Source organism: Nomascus leucogenys, chromosome 2, assembly GCF_006542625.1.
Source record: "Nomascus leucogenys isolate Asia chromosome 2, Asia_NLE_v1, whole genome shotgun sequence".
NCBI lineage: Eukaryota > Metazoa > Chordata > Mammalia > Primates > Hylobatidae > Nomascus > Nomascus leucogenys.
Genome location: NC_044382.1, coordinates 18,404,514 through 18,420,863, shown reverse-complemented (window position 1 = coordinate 18,420,863; position 16,350 = coordinate 18,404,514). Strand labels below are relative to the sequence as shown.

The window sequence follows — 16,350 nt, the reverse complement described above, 5'->3', positions numbered from 1 at the left end:
CAGAGCCTCCCACAGTCTTGCAGGTTACACATGAGGCTCACTAAATGACCACTGGATAAAGAGGCTGCTTTCGTGGGCACTGTGTGACAATCAAGCCAAAGAGATGGCCCCAGGAAATTAGCCAGAGCTCTGCCTTCCCCACAGTTGAGGCCAGCAAAGCCCACCAGCGACTGCTTGGCTTCTTCCTTCCTAACCAGAATGCTGAATCCCCTCTTCCTGAAACATGGCTCCGGGGAGGTCCTGGGAAGATAGATGTCCCTAGTGATCTGACAAAAATTCCCACAGAAACCGCTTCATAGCCAATCTTAAAAGTAACCATGGCTGGGTGCAGTGGTTTACGCCTGTAATCTCAACACTTTAAGAGGCCAAGGTGGGAGGATCGCTTGAGCCTAAGAGTTTGAGACCAACCTGGCAACACAGTGAGATCTCATCTCTATTTACAAAAAAAAAAAAAAAAAAGGCCGGAGAAATAAACCCTGAAGTATTAAGGGATAATGGGGCATTATTTTTGCAACTTGGTTGAAGAAAAGAAATATACATAGAGAAAAAGAATGATAGGAGAAATGTGTTAAAATGTTCACAAAATTGCATATTATGCTTGCAACTCTTCTCTAAGTTTGAAATGATTTCAAAACCAAAAGTTAACACAAAAGGAGAGCCCAAAGAGAAATTTCAACGCCAAGTCAATAGCTTTGCTCCACCAACCCCCGCCTTCTCACTTAGCTTGGTGGCTGCCCAGGATGTCAGCTCTGCTCGAGGGGAAGTCCATGTTACACCATCACCAACTTGGAGGCTGCATTGCAAGTCCTCTGCTCTATGTGTGCCTTGTCTAAGGTCAGGTGGGGACAGCAGATCCACAAAATATTAAGGCTTTAACTACCTTGCTTAAAAGGGGGACTCTGGTCAAATACTTAATCCCTCAGATGCCATTTGTCTACCAGTATATGGTGGAGTTACTGGTAGCCGTGCTACCTACCCCCAAGACTATGTTGAGGCCAGGCGTGGTGGTGCGCACCTGTAATCCCAGCTACTTAGAAGGCTGAGGCATGAGAATCGCTTGAATCCAGGAGGCGAAGGTTGCAGTGAGCGAGGCTGCAACACTGCACTCCAGCGTGGGCAACAGAGAGAGACTCTATTTCAACAAAAAAGACAGTTTCGACAGTGAAGTCCAGGAAGACAATTTGTGGGCTGCACAGCACAGACTTCAGTCAGATAAGGTGTCAGTGATGAGCAAATCCTGATGGAGGAACTCTTATGCAACACACACTCTGCTGAGAGCTGGAGAGACCCAGTGCCTGCTTCCCTGGGCCTACAGTCTGGGGAGGGAGCTAGCTCTACATCAAATAATTGCAGAAACAGGTGTATAATTATAAATTGTGCTAAGTGCTTAAGGAATCACCAAGGGTGCTCTGAGAACATACAAAAGGCCCAGCCTGTCCTTGTCTGGGAGTCAGGGATGGCTTCTCTGAGGAAGTGATGCTTGAGTCTACAGCTAGAGAACAGGTAGGTTAAAGCATATTATAATCCTGCAACATTAGGGAAGTGTATAAACCGATCTGTTAAGAATGAATTCAAGTTAAATGACAGTATGAGGAGGTAACAGGTCAAATCCAGAATACAGGACATTTATCGGACAAATCAAACTGTTTTCTCTGAAAATCAATGGCATGAAAAAAATATTTTCAGGCAGGGTAGGGGACCATTGGAGAGTAAAATACTTGACAACATTTATGTATTTTATATTTATTTATTTATTTGTTTGTTTGTTTTTTGAGACAGAGTCTTGGTCTGTCACCCAGGCTAGAGTATAGTGGCATAAACATAGCTCACTGCAGCCCGGACCTCCCGTGCTCAAGCAATCCTCCCACCACAGCCTTCCAAGTAGTTGGGATTACAGGTGTGTGTCACCATGCCTAGCTAATTTTAAATTTTTTGTTTTTTTGAGACTGAGTTTCGCTCTTGTTGCCCAGGCTGGGGCGCAATGGCGCAACCTCGGCTCACTGCAACCTCTGTCTCCCGGGTTTAAGTGATTCTCCTGCCTCAGCCTCCCGAGTAGCTGGGATTACACATGCCTGCCACCAGGCCCGGCTAATTTTTTTGTATTTTTAGTAGAGACAGTTTCACTATGTTGTCCAGGCTGGTCTCGAATTCCTGACCTCAGGTGATCCACCCACTTCGGCCTCCCAAACTGCTGGGATTATAGGAGTGAGCCACCATGCCCAGCTTAAAAGACACTTAAAAAAAAATGTAATGCATGGACTTTATCTGGATTATGATGTGAACAACTATAAAAACCATTTCTGAGACAACAGAGGAATGGACAACAGAAGATATTAATGAATTATTGGTAATTATTTTAGGTGTGAAAATGGCATAGTTGTTATGTTAAAAAAAAAAGCCCTTATTTGGTAGTGTCATTTATGGGTAAAATGACACACTGTCTGGGGGAACAGATGAAACAGGTGAGGAAGCTGGGTGGAGGGTATGCAAGGACTCATTCTACTGTTCTCTCCACTTTTGTGTATCTTTTTAAATCTCCACAATAAAAAGTTAAGGAAAAAACAATGGTTCACTCCGAAGAGTCAGAAGTGCTCTGAATTGCTTGGATTTCTTTTTTTTTTACAATAATCAGAAAAGTCCATTGCACACCAACACTGTCTACCATGTCGCATCTAATGACTGCACCATATTTTCATGCATGGACAGACTGTAGTGTGGCCAATTTCCTTCTGATGCCATTGAAGTTCTCTCCAACTTTCCCTTACAATAACTGAATCTATCCAATTCCCGATGCTTCTGTTCTGAATGACATCCTCTCCTTCCTCCTCGTGTCCTCCCAACCCTTCCACCCAAATCACTTGATGACCACTTCCAGACTTAGCAGCTGGTGGTATGGCGTGGGTATCCATGTCACAAGACTGCCCGGGGCCTGGAACCATCTGCTCCAGGGACCTACAAGGCACTCAGTGCCTCAGGATAATTCAAATTCTGCCTCCGAAGGATCCAGTTACCAGGGGCAGCACACGCTGCAATGCGGGGACTAAGAGGGAGCTGGAGGAGTTTTCCAGCCAGGTCACCTTAATAGCCCTCATCCAGCCCTTGATGCAGGTCTCAGGCCAGTTGCGTGCTGCAGATGGGGCTCCATGCAGCCTAGAATGAGGATTCAAGAGTTCCCTTCCTCTCGCCTTGCCATCCTCTAGCACAAATGTGTCCAACCCACAGCCCATGGGCCCCATGCTGCCCAGGACAGCTTTGAATGTGGCAAGCACAAATTCATAAACTTTCTTAAAACATTATGAGATTTTTTTTTGTGTTTTTTTTTTTTTTTTTTTTTTTTAGCTCATCAGTTATTGTTAGTGTTAGTGTATTCTACGTGTGGCCCAAGGCAATTCTTCTTCCAATGTGGTCCAGGAAAGCCAAAAGACTGGACACCCCTGCTCTAGTCATTTTCCCACTCGGGGTTCCCACTCTTTTTTTTAAAAAAGAGAGATAGGTGTCTCACTCTGGCATAATCACAGCACACTGCAGCCTCATACTCCTGGGCCCAAGTGATCCTCCCATTTCAACTTCTCAGGTAGGTGGGACTACACGTGCGCGCCACCATGCCCGGCTCCTGTTCCTTTTAAACACAGCCATTCAGACACCATTTTTAACCTACCCAAATGGTACTAATTTTTTTTAAGGGTACTATCCAGGGTTAGCAAAGTTCCTGGGAAGCAGGCATTCTTCCATAACACCACTGGAAGTATACTAGCACAGTCTTGTGGGAATTTATTACCTGGTGATATGCAAGGTTCTTAAAATCATACCCTGTGATTAGTGCTTCCATTTTAGGAACTTATTCCTGAGCATACTTACAGATACAAATCAAGGATCACCACGGCAGTGCTATATAAAATCAAATGGTACACTAGAAGCAACTCTAAAAGGCATTCAGTGGGGAAATGGATGAACAAATTTTTATAGACATAAAACGGAATACTAATCTAATAAAAAGAAATAAACTCCTGACAGACACAACGACACGGATGAATCTCAAAAGCATTAAGTAAAAAGGAGCAGGCAGAAAGGAGTACATACATATAACTCCATTTATATGAAACTCTAGAAAAGACAAATCTAATTTACAAGGACAAAAAGCAGATCACTGATTGCCTAAGGCTGGGGGCAGGATGGGACTGATGAGGAACTTTCTAGGTTGATGGCAATGTCCTATGTCTTTTTTTTTTTTTTGAGATGGAGTCTCACTCTGTCACCCAGGCTGGAGCACAGTGGCACAATCTCAGCTCACTGCAACATCTGCCTCCCAGGTTCAAGCGATTCTTCTGCCTCGGCTTCCTGAATAGCTGTGACTACAGGCATGTGCCACCATACCCAGCGAATTTTTTTAATTTTTAGTAGAGATGGGATTTCACCATGTTGGCCAGGCTGGTCTTGAAGTCCTGACCTTGTGATCCATCTGCCTCGGCCTCCCAAAGTGCTGGGATTACAGGTGTGAGCCACCGCACCTGGCCGTCTTTTTTTTTTTTTTTGAAACAGAGTCTCTTTTTGTCACCCAGGCTGGAGTGCAGTGGCAAGATCTTGGGCCACTGCAACCTCTGCCTCCCGGGTTCAAGCGATTCTCCTGCCTCAGCCTCCCGAGTAGCTGGGATTACAGGCATGTGCCACCATGCCCAGCTAATTTTTCTATTTTTAGCAGAGATGAGGTTTCATTACGTTGGCCAGGCTGGTCTCGAGCTCCTGGCCTCATGTGATCCACCCACCTCGGCCTCCCAAAGTGCTGGGATTACAGGTGTGAGCCACTGCGCCTGGCCTTGTCTTGATTATGGTGGTGGTTACATGAGTATATACATTTGTCAAAACTCACTGTACACTATAAACTATATATTCACTTAAGATCTGTATATGGTACTGTATATAAATTATACTTCGATTTTTAAAAAATGAATAAGCAGTCCCCTAAATATCCAACAATGAGATGAGTTAGTGAAATAATGATGCATCCACAGAACATTATGCATGGCATTGCAGAAGGATAGAAAATGACATAGAAGGTTATTTAGCATGTGCAATTAAGGAAAAAAGTTATGAAAGTGTGATATACTTGATAGTATTTTTGTAAAATAAAATGTATATACTTGAATAGAAAATGACCAAAAGGAAATCTTCTATTCATTTGTTCAATATAAATTTCCTGAGTGTCCACTATGTATCGTTATTGCTACAATTAGCGAAATATACAAAAAAACCCTTCTGTTCATGGTTTCATAAAAGTTATTTAGATTATTAAAATCTAAACATTAAAATAATGAGGCCAGGCACGGTGGCTCACACCTGTAATCCCAGCATTTTGGGAGGCTGAGATGGGCAGATCACTTGAGGTCAGAAGTTTGAGACCAGCCTGGCCAACTGATGAAACCCCATCTCTACTAAAAATACAGAAATTAGCCGGCATCATGGCACGTGCCTGTAATTCCAGCTACTCAGGAGGCTGAGGCAGGAGAATCACTTGTACCCGGGAGGCAGAAGTTGCAGTGAGCCGAGATCATGCCACTGCACTTCAGCCTGGGCAACAGAGTGAGACTCTGTCTCAATAAAAATAGTAATAATAATAATAATAAAATAAAATAAACATTAAAATAATGAAATGGTAAAGGAAAGTATGTAATTCATACTACCTCTTGTGTCAAAACACACATAATTTATGCTTTCTTATGCACAGAATAGGATTCACGAGAAATCGGGATCAGTGGTACCTTTTGGAGACGGAAATTCGGGGACAAGGGTGGCAGGAAGCCTTTCCACCATCTACCCTTCTGTACAGTGTGGTTTTTCAAAATCACATTCATGTGTTATCTATTCTAAACAAACAATTGATTGTTTCTAATTTTTTGCTAGTGTCCAATAATCAGGAATTGGGTGAGAAGAATGACATGGAAAGATGTATATGGGAAACAGACAAAGTGTTTTACGACAAGGTATTTTCTTTTCTTTTTTTTTTTTGAGATGGAGTTTTACTCTTGTTGCCCAAGCTGGAGTGCAATGGTGCAATCTTGACTCACCGCAACCTCCGCCTCCCGGATTCAAGAGATTCTCCTGCCTTGGACTCCCCAGTAGCTGGGATTACAGGCACTCGCCACCACACCCTGCTAATCTTTGTAGTTTTAGTAGGGACAGGGTTTCTCCACATTGGCCAGGCTGGTCTCGAACTCTTGACCTCAAGTGAGCCACCTGCCTCAGCCTCCCAAAGTGCTGGGATTACAGGCGTGAGCCACTGCACTCGGCCGGTATTTTCCATTTTTACTTAAAAAAAAAAATCCAAAATAAAAATCTATTGTGATGACATGCACAGAAAAGAACACACACCAAAAATGTCAACAGAGATTGCTTCCAAGTGGTAGGATTGTGAGGGGAATTTTACTTTCTTTTGTTTGCTTGTATTCATTTTTGCCATTTCCTAAACAAATGCTCTGTGTGTGTGTGTGTGTGTGTGTGTGTGTGTGTGTGTGTGTGTTTGTAATAACTCAAAAAGAAACGGAACGGCAGAGTCGCAGTGTCACCTCTTTCTGCCAGGTGCTCAGACATACTAGAGAACTGTTGGCTGCACTCCCTTTACCCGAGGGACTGTGTGATTTAGGAAGACAAAGAAGAAGTCAAGGACAAGGGCACAGGGCCAGCTCCAAGTCTTAAATGTCCTCTCCTCCCTTAGACAGCACAGGCTTCCCCAGCCAACCAGGGTGCCCAGCCAAGTCCCTTGCCCATCTCATGATGTGGAGGCCCTGGAGATTGATGGGGTACACCCACACCCATTTTCTCCCTGGGACTCCTGGGTGGCAGGTGAGGCAGGGATTGCTGTCGTGGTTTTGCAGAGGAAAGGAAACCTTCAAAGGTAATTTGATTCTGCCACAGATAAGGTGCACTGAGACCATGTCTTGACTGGGTATTGTGCACACACTGAGCATTTTGGTATTCTAAGACCTAAAAGACTCAAGCGACAATGCCAAGTTCTGGTTCAGTTTTGTCAACAGCTTCCTCCAGAATATGGGTGAAGCACTGCAGTCAGTCTCAAAGCTAGATACTATCTTGAATGGCAGCCCATCTTGTCCCGCCACCTCATTTGCAGTTTTCAATTCTTCCCAGTCCATCTTCCATCCTCTGTATACACCTTCTAAGGCAGCTTGAATCACCTCTGCAGGTTAGACTGCAGGAAATTTCTCCTTATTTTATGAGTCCCCACACCTTCATCTCCAGGGGGTCATGAGGACAGACTGCTTAGGGTCTCACTTGAAGACCGCAACCATAAGATAGCCCTGCCATTAGAGGAGGAAAGAGCTTGTCAAAGCCAGCATTTGAGTTTGAAAGGCCTGAATGACACATTCCTGTAACTAAGCTGGGCAGACACATCCCACCGCCAGAGTTTGGAACACTTTCTTTTTGGTAGATCTGGGGGCATCTTGTGATTTGGGGAAAACTTCCCCTTGAGGGATGCAGAAATCCAAAAGGAGGGGAAGGGAATGGAAAAACCAAGTGGAGGATGACCTACCCAAATCCATGAGCCCTTTGTTGAGTATGGACCTTGGTCACTACTTTCTTATTTTTTTTTAGGGGAAATCTCGCTCTGTCGCCAGGCTGGAATGCAGTGGCGCAATCTCAGCTCACTGCAACGTCCGCCTCCCAGGTTCAAGTGATGCTCCTGCCTCAGCTTCCCGAGTAGCTGGGACTACAGGTGCACACCACCACGCCTGGCTAATTTTTTTGTATTTTTAGTACAGACAGGGTTTCACCTTGTTGGCCAGGATGGTCTCGATCTCTTGACCTCGTGATCCACCCACCTCGGCCTCCCAAAGTGTTGGGATTACGGGCGTGAGCCACCGCGCCTGGCCAGGTCACTGATTTCTATAAGGAGACATGTTCAGCCTTGAAGTGGGGAAATTTGAGGAATTTAGGGGAAGGAGTGAGAAAAAAATACTGATGTTGGAAGAGAAAAATAAAAGGGTGTGCAAGCTTCAGGAGTCACTAAAAAATGATGCAGTTTTGGCCGGGCGCGGTGGCTCACGCTTGTAATCCCAGCACTTTGGCAGGCCGAGGCGGGCGGATCACGAGGTCAGGAGATCAAGACCACGGTGAAACCCCGTCTCTACTAAAAATACAAAAAATTAGCCGGGCGTGGTGGCGGGCGCCTGTAGTCCCAGCTACTCGGAGAGGCTGAGGCAGGAGAATGGTGTGAACCCGGGAGGCGGAGCTTGCAGTGAGCCGAGATTGCGCCACTGCACTCCAGCCTGGGCGACAGAGCAAGACTCCGTCTCAAAAAAAAAAAAAAAATGATGCAGTTTTGACACAGGGGCTGAGGATGAAGCTGGGATGAATTTCTACCACTAACCAGCTGTCAGAGTTCGGCAAGCGGGGGTGCCCAGAGATGTCCTTTTCCCTGGCAAGTTAGGGACAGGCAATGGCAGAGGCCAAATCACTTTGATGGGGAGAGGCACCACACACAGGTGAGGCCCAGGCATGGCCACTCACCAGGGCCAAATAAAGGCGACCTTGGCCTAGTCATTAGCCCTTTCCAATACCCAGAGCAAGGCCGGTGCCCATAGTGGCTAGCTTTTCAGGGTGGTTTAGGGAGAGCACATCCCTTGGAGAGCGCCACAAAACAAACTAAAACACAAGAGCCTATAGTGTCATGGATGACAGAACCTCAATTTTCCCCTGCTTTGTATTTCCACTTTGTGTTAAATTGGGTATTTTTAAAATGAATTTCCGTTGAAGCTTTGATACAATCCTCGGTTTCATCTCACACATTTATTCCACTGAGCCTTGCAGTTTCTTGTCTGTAAACTGGGGTTAATCCTAACAGTAGGGCCAAAGTGAGGAGTAAATAAGATAATATATGGGAGCATGCTGGCACACTGCCTGAAACCTAGAAAGTGCTCAATAAACCGTAGCTACTAACATTATCATCACTAAACGAAATGTTTGCTGTTCATGTTTTGGAAGATCTTTGCATAGACTCAGCCGCAAATCAAACATCTTTTATCTGTCCACTGGTTTAAGAAATGTTGCCGGGAGCAGTGGCTCACGCCTATGATCCCAGCACTCTGAGAGGCCGAGGCAGGCAGATCACCTGAGGTCAGGAGTTAGAGACAAGCCTGGCCAACATGGTGAAACCCCGTCTCTGCTAAAAATACAAAAATTAGCTGGGTGTGGTGCACGCCTGTAATCCTAGCTACTCGGGAGGCTGAGGCAGAGAAATCACTTGAACCCAGGAGGCGGTGGTTGCAGTAAGCCAAAATCACACTACTGCTCTCCAGCCTGGGCAACAGAGCAAGACTCCATCTTAAAAAAAAAAAAAAAAAAGTGGTCTCACAGTGCTGAAGTCCTCTGAGCGTGCAATGGAGTAAGCTTCAGGAAGTGGGAAAAAACGCATTAGGTGGCTGGTTGCCCTGCAGATCTCAAGTCTGGAGCAGGATGAGAAGACCCCTCTTAAGGTATCACATGACTCCCATCCTGGGAGAAAGTAAACACCCAGTGGACGAGAAGGAGGGATCCCCTAGCCCCTGGCCCCCTGGAGCCCAGGCAGATAAAGTTACAAGGTCATGTCAAGCAGAGCTGATCAACACGGCTTTGGGAGGGAGAGTTTTTTCCCCTAAGAACTCCAGAAATCCCTATATTCAGAAAGTCTTCTACACACTCAAGAAGCCTTAAGTCACAGTGGTGTGTGTCTTTGCTTATTAACGTAACTACTTCCTTCTAACTGGAGAGTGAAGACTATGGTAAAATGGGCACAAATCAAAAGGAGACGAGTGCAAGTTCTATCTACTTTGCTGCTCAGAAAATTCAGGAAGAAAAACATGACCTCTTGTTAGAAGTCTGGGAGGAATTATCTACATTTCAGTTATCCGGGCTCAACCTGCAGTTATTCTCCTAAAATCCTTAAGCTGTACTTTGGTCCAGGCCAGTAAATCTGCCCTTGTGGGTAATTGCTTTTCTAACTTCCTGCCCCATGTTACCTGACAGAACATGCAGGTCTGTAGGAAGCTGGGGCGGCATCCTCCCTCAACCAGATCCTGTACTGGGCACCATAGTCAATGCTGTGGCCACACACAAAAAGACTGTCCTGGCAGATGCCGAAGACGAGATGAAGGATTCCCAGGAAGCGTCCCTGCACACAAGCATTCATTCAACATTTCCCAGAAGAGTCCATCTGGGGCTGTCTCACTCTTTTGTGCACTCACAATGCCTGTGCCTGCATCAGGTGAGGCGGGGGACACCTGAGGTCCCTCTCAGACTCAGACACTGGTCTGGGAATGCCAAGGTAACAAGGCACACCTCATACCTGCAAGGAGCTCACAGTCTAGTGGGTAGGACAAGTCACTACGCAGGGTGACAAAGATGGTGAAAGAAGCAAGGATGAGGGTGGGGCCAGGACACATGACAAAGGAGAGGCTTGTGGGGCAAGGAACGTGGCCCTCAAGGGACAAGCATTGTGGAATGCTCTCATTCCATCATGTGTAACCAGCACTCACCAAAATCTATTAGTTCTTGGATTCAACACCCTATTAATTTTAAACTTAGGTGGATGCATCTTTCAAGAAAGAAACAAGTGGCCCCGAATTTTAATCTGGACAGATCCGGCACAGACTTGGTTACCAGAAAAACATCATTAGCAGCCTCCTCACTGGTGACGCCAGCCTGGTGACAATCTACTCCTTTTGGTTCAGGGAAGAGGGTCAAGGGGCACACATGTAGCAGGTTAAGAAACCCCACATCCCTGTACTGGCTGGCACTCGCACCCCCAGCAGAAAGGTCAAAGGAGAGGAGCTGAAGGGAGCAGGGTCCTAGGTGGGCTTCTGCAGATGCAACAGGGAAAGGGAGAAGGATCCAAAGAGGAATTTAAGGGCTGAGCATGGGATAAAGGTGGCCTACAGAAAAGGGAGGGAGAGATTTCTCCAGAGCAATTTGGGCTGTAGGAGAGTTCAACTCCCCACATTCACCCATCGGGATGCCAGGCTGGTTAGAGGGTCTTACCTATGGGGTCTCACTCCTGGGTCCCAGCCCTCAGTAGATACATGATTTTTGGTGAACTGGTCCCTTTCCTGACTTCAACACCATCACAGGACCAATGGTCCAACTGGCAAACAATGCCTTTCTTACAAGGATTACCTATCACATCTGTGGACTCCTTGGAGGGTGGTCACAAACCCTAAGCCTTACTCTGAGCAGCACTATGTGAACGGGCCATCATTGTCTTGCAGCAACCCTAAGTGGAGAGGTACAATGCCTGCCAAGTACCCACCATGCACCTCACACTATTCTTAAGTTCTCTCACTTAATCCTAACATTGCTGTAAAACATTTCTCCCAGCTTACAGAAGAGGAAAGCGAAGACTGACTTATTCATTCTCCTTGTCATTCCATACACATTGGGAAGCTGTGTTCAAGGCACTGAGGCCTCCGCAAGGAACAAGACAGACACAGGCCTCTATTCTAGTGTGGGAGAAAGGCAGCAAACAAATGAAAAATAACTTCAGGCCAGGTGTGGTGGCTCACACCTGTAATCCCAGCACTTTGGGAGGCCGAGGCAGGTGGATAACGAGGTCGGGGGTTCGAGACCAGCCTGACCAACAGGTGAAACCCCGTCTCTACTAAAAATACAAAAATTAGCTGGGCGGGGTGGCACATGCCTGTAATCCCAACTACTTAGGAGGCTGAGGCAGGAGAATGGTGTGAACCCAGGAGGCGGAGGTTGCATTGAGCTGAGATAGTGCCACTGCACTCTAGCCTGGGCGACAGAGTGAGACTCCATCTCAAAAAAAACCAACCAACCAACCAACCAAACAAACAAAACAGAAAAACACTTCAGATCCTGGTAAATGCTAGCAAGAAAAAACAAGGTGATTTAATAGAGTGACATGGAGAGGCAGCAATAGATTAAGGGAGACAAGCAACCATGTGATAGTCTGAGAAACACAGAATCCAAATAAAGGAAAGAGCCCGTGCAAAGGCCCTGAGACATGAACAAGTTTGACTTGTTCCAGGAACAGAAAGGAGGCCAGTGTGGCTTAAGAGCAATGGAATGGAGGGTAGGTAAGGGGTAGGAGGCAAGGTCAGAGAGCAGGCCAGAGCCAGGCTATGCTGGGTATTCCACGCAGTGATAAGGACTGGGAATTGTAAGTGCAGTGAGATGACATTGGAGGTCTTTAAGCAGTGAATGACACAATCTAAATTCTGGCTACTCTGGGAAGAATGGATGATAGGGGCTAGATTTAGAGAGGTTAAATGAGCAGATCAGGGTTTCGCTTCCATCACTAGTGTGCATGCAGTACCAAGACTTGTTTTCATGGTGTCAAGTTTTTGATACCCTGTAGTATGATGCTAGACTGGAATCTCATATCTGACAAAGTGGGGCTCCCAATGTCTCAGCGATCTCAGCTTCGCCTCCTGTGTCGGTCAGGTGAAGATAACTGCTTGTGGTTGTATGGTAACAGTTACACAGCATATATGTAAACATGCTTTGTATTCATCAGGCAACATTCAACTAAGAGTGAATGTCTACTGTGTGCCAGGCACTTGTAAAGTTGTTCTACAGTGTTAGAAACATATTATCAGAGTAGACGTTTGAGAAAAACAATTACCCTGTCTGAGGAAAACAAAATGCCAGCCCTCATTCCTCAAGAAAGGCGAGGCTAGTATGGTTACTATGTTCCCCTAGTCTTCACTCTTCTTGCCAAACTCCATGAAGCCAAATTTTTGAAGAAGCATTTTCTTCTTTGAAGTTGGAGAGGAAATAAAGCAAAGGAGAACAATAGCAGTATTTTGAGGAGGTGGGACATTATAACCAAAGGAACTTGGGATTTGCCCTAATAAGGCCAGCTTTAAGTCAAGGTTGACCTTGGCCATCAGTCCTTAGGTGAGCTTTCTATTTCTAACCTGCAAAACTGGGACAAACTCATCATCTCTCCGAGGTGGGCAGCCCAACAGTAAACCCATATGGCACTATGACATGGCAATAGCAGGTCATGGAGCCTTTCTTGCTTCTTTGAGCAGCTGAAGGAACATTTAGGACATCCTCCCTTATGCATAAAAGGTTGGGCATTCTCAGGTAACTAAACAAATGGTATTTATTGCTCTTAGAAATCCTTCCTTCTAGAAAGGGGCAAATCAGGTCGAAGTCGTTCCTCCTAAGCTATGAGCAGAAATGACAACCACTTGAGTCTATGATAAACAAGGAAGCCCAATTCCCACAGCAGTCCTCACTAGCTCCATTCAGCCTCCACCTCCAGAAAAGGGCCAGGACCATACCCCTACCACTTTCCTTGTTTTTCAACTGAACCAACAAGACCTGGATTTCTTCTTGTCCAGCTGCCTAGAATGTGCCACACCTTGGCCACTCTGTTCTGGGAAGAAGACCAAGGGAACAGAGGAAAGCTACAGACTTGCCAAGCAACGCAGGACAGAGACAGGTCAGCAGGTACGGAAAGAAAAGAAAAAGGCATTAATTGGACTGGAAGACAGTTACTCAATGAGGTAAAAACACTAAGTAGCTGGTGACCCTTTAAGCAGAGCTCCTACAGACACTCGGAACAAATGCACTGACTGTGAAACCTGTGTGGGGGCTCAGGTACCGCACTAGGAAGACCTTTTCCTCCCTGTATTGGGCGCAGTAGTGTCCCCCCAAATGTCATGTCAATCTGGAATTTCAGAATGTGACCTTCCTTGGAAATGGAGTCTTTTCAGATGTAATTAAATTATGATGACATCACATTGGATTAGGGTGGGTTCTACTCCAATGATCGGGTATACTTGTAAGAAGAGAAAACAGACAGACACACAGATAGAACCATGTGACAGTGGAGGCAGAGACTGGAATGATGTACCTACAAGCCGAGGAATGCCAAGGATGACCAAGCACCAGCAAATTTAAGGAAGAAGGAAAGATCCTTCTCTAGAGCCTTTTGAGAGTCATGGCCCTGCTAACACCTTGATCTGGGATCTTCAGCTTCCAGAGCTGAAATACATTTCTGTTGCTTTAAGCCCTCCAGTTTGTGTGGTCCTTTGTAATGGCAGCCCTAGGAAACCAATCCATTCACTTCACAGCTGTTCCCCAAGCCACCCCTTGCCAGTCTCAGCCCAGGAGCTGGAGGCAAGACACACAGGGCATGCCTCCAGCCCACCTGGACTCTTCCACCTTCCCAGTGCCCCTCAGCCCTTCTCTCCTTGAGGGGAGAGGTGTGCAGGGATCACATTTCAGCTGCTCCCACCCACCTTCTGCCACAGGAGGCAAACCCGCAGGGGAGTTTTTGTTTTCTTCCCTCAGCCTCCCTGTTTTGTAGCCTCTTTCAATTACACTGATGTTCCTTAAATTTCATTCGGTCCCATTCTAGATATACACATAGATACATGTATTTGGCCATAACCATGTATTGCCTGTACTACCACTTATCTTTATATAGAGTCACTACTTTTATTTAAATAAATTTGCTTTAAAATAAACTGCTATATCATTACAATAAATGGAAAATTGCAAACGCAGAGCTTGCTATATACACATTCTTAAATTAAACATTAGAATGAATACACAGTATTTTTTAAAGACCCCTTCACGTACGGTTTAAAATAACCTAGGGTGGCAATACTACAGGAAACACTGCCTTAGAGGTACAGTGGCTGTCTCTGACTAGTTGGCCCAGAGTTCTGAGCTCCTTATCAGAAAAACCAACTTCAATCTCCAGTCTCTAACCCCCGCCCCCCAATTCCGCTCAGACACTCCGGGAGAAGGTAAAGGGTAAGAGGAAAAAAAGGCACCCGGGAGTTCTGAGTTCCCACGCAGGCGACCTGAGAACACGAAGTCGAGACCGAAGGAGACTGTACCCACGCCTGAGAGTGACAAGGGCAGGGAGGGACTGACCTTCTCGCGCAGGGTGCAGTGGACGTCCGAGGCGACGGGCCCTTCCCACCACGGCTCATCCATCATCGCGTACGCAGCGCCGCTATCCGAGGCTACCCGGCTCTCAGGGCGCACCCTGCGTGGACACGGGCAGCTTCAGCGGCCAGAGCGTGCCCCGGGCTCCGACCCCCGATGTCCCTATCCTCGCTCGCCCCTGGCCCTGGGCCCGGGCAGGCGCCCCCTCCTGCGCCGCTCAGAGGAGCTGGCGGTCGCCTCCCGTCCGGGGAAGGCTGCGGTGCCCCCTCCCCTCTGCTCGCCGGACACGGGGCGATATGGAGCTGTGCAACAACTTGCAGAATTTTTATCTCCCCTTTTGCAAAAGTTGCAGAGAAAGTTGTCGACTCCGCTAGCTCGCCCGAGGCTGGGGCTCTGGCGGCGGCCACCAGCTCGCCGTCCCCAACTCCTCCCCCGCCGCCCAGCCTTTGTCCTGCTCCCACATCCTGCCCTCGAGCCGGGGCGAAACTCACGCATCCTCTCTGGGCGTGGGGGGCTGCGAGCGCCGGGCCCCTTCCAGTGCCGAGCCAGCCGTGCCCTCTGTTGCCTGCCGGCGTTGGACCCTCGCTCGGGGCGCTCCGCACTCCCGACGGCCGCCTCCGCAGCCCGACTAGCCCCGGCCGTCGCCGCGTCCTTGCGTGCGCTCGGGTCCCGCCGCAGCTCGCAGGCTCCCGGCCGCCGGGGGCCTCCCTCCCTCGCTGGGGGAATTGGGGGCCGGGCCTCGCGCATGCGCTGCCGGCGCCCCCGCGCCCCGCGGGGCGGGGGGCTGGGAATTGGAGCCTTTCTTTGCCAGCTCTGGCTCCGCTTCCTGCCCGCCCTCCTCCCTCGCTTCGGCGGAAAGCTTCCCTCTCACCTTAGCTGAGGCTAGTGGTAGCCTTCTGGGCACCCCGCCGGCTTGCGCGGGGAGCAAAGGGACCGCGGCGCCACCTGCGCGCACCACGCGCGAAACGTGCGGGCAGGACGCCCCCAGAAAGTTCTGCCTTCCGCGAGCATTGCTCTAGCCATCCTTACGTCGGTTCCACCTGTTTTTCTTTCTCTCTCTCTCTTTTTTTTTTTTTCTTGTTTTTGTTTCTTGTTTGTTTTCCTCTTCTTTTAAACCTGCCCTGCCATGGGGAGGTAGAGTTCCAAACGGACAATTCCAGTGAAAGCTGCAGAAAAACCACCCTTGTTCACCCACGAGTCTCTAATTCTAAAGGAGCCTAAGTCACTGGTATTTATTGTGCTCCTGCAGAATTATTTCTCCACGCCTCACACTGGAGGAAAGCTAGGCCTTTTTGCCGGGTCCGGTGGATGGAAAACATTGTCTTTTTAATTCAATTGATTGCTTTTGGAAAGTCATTCTTTTGAGTCAGCCCATCTGATGGCATAGCATTGGGCTCTCCTTCTTGGCTGATTGATTTTTGTGATAGTTTT

At 47.4% G+C, this 16,350-nt stretch overlaps 1 protein-coding gene across 2 annotated transcripts in view; it reads right to left on the bottom strand.

Moving 5' to 3' along the window:
- The window catches only part of CCNJL (cyclin J like), a 57,501-nt gene extending 41,860 nt beyond the window's left edge, over positions 1-15,641 (bottom strand). The window contains exons 1-2 of one of the 2 annotated variants that reach the window (XM_003268604.2): positions 15,411-15,641; positions 14,905-15,019 (exon numbers count right to left, since the gene is read on the bottom strand). In XM_003268604.2, coding sequence (XP_003268652.1) covers positions 14,905-14,970 — 66 coding nt within the window. In that variant the 5' untranslated portion in view covers positions 14,971-15,019; positions 15,411-15,641. The remainder of the gene's footprint in view (positions 1-14,904; positions 15,020-15,410) is intronic. The other variant, XM_030825647.1, reaches the window with a different exon arrangement.
- Positions 15,642-16,350: the final 709 nt, after the last annotated feature.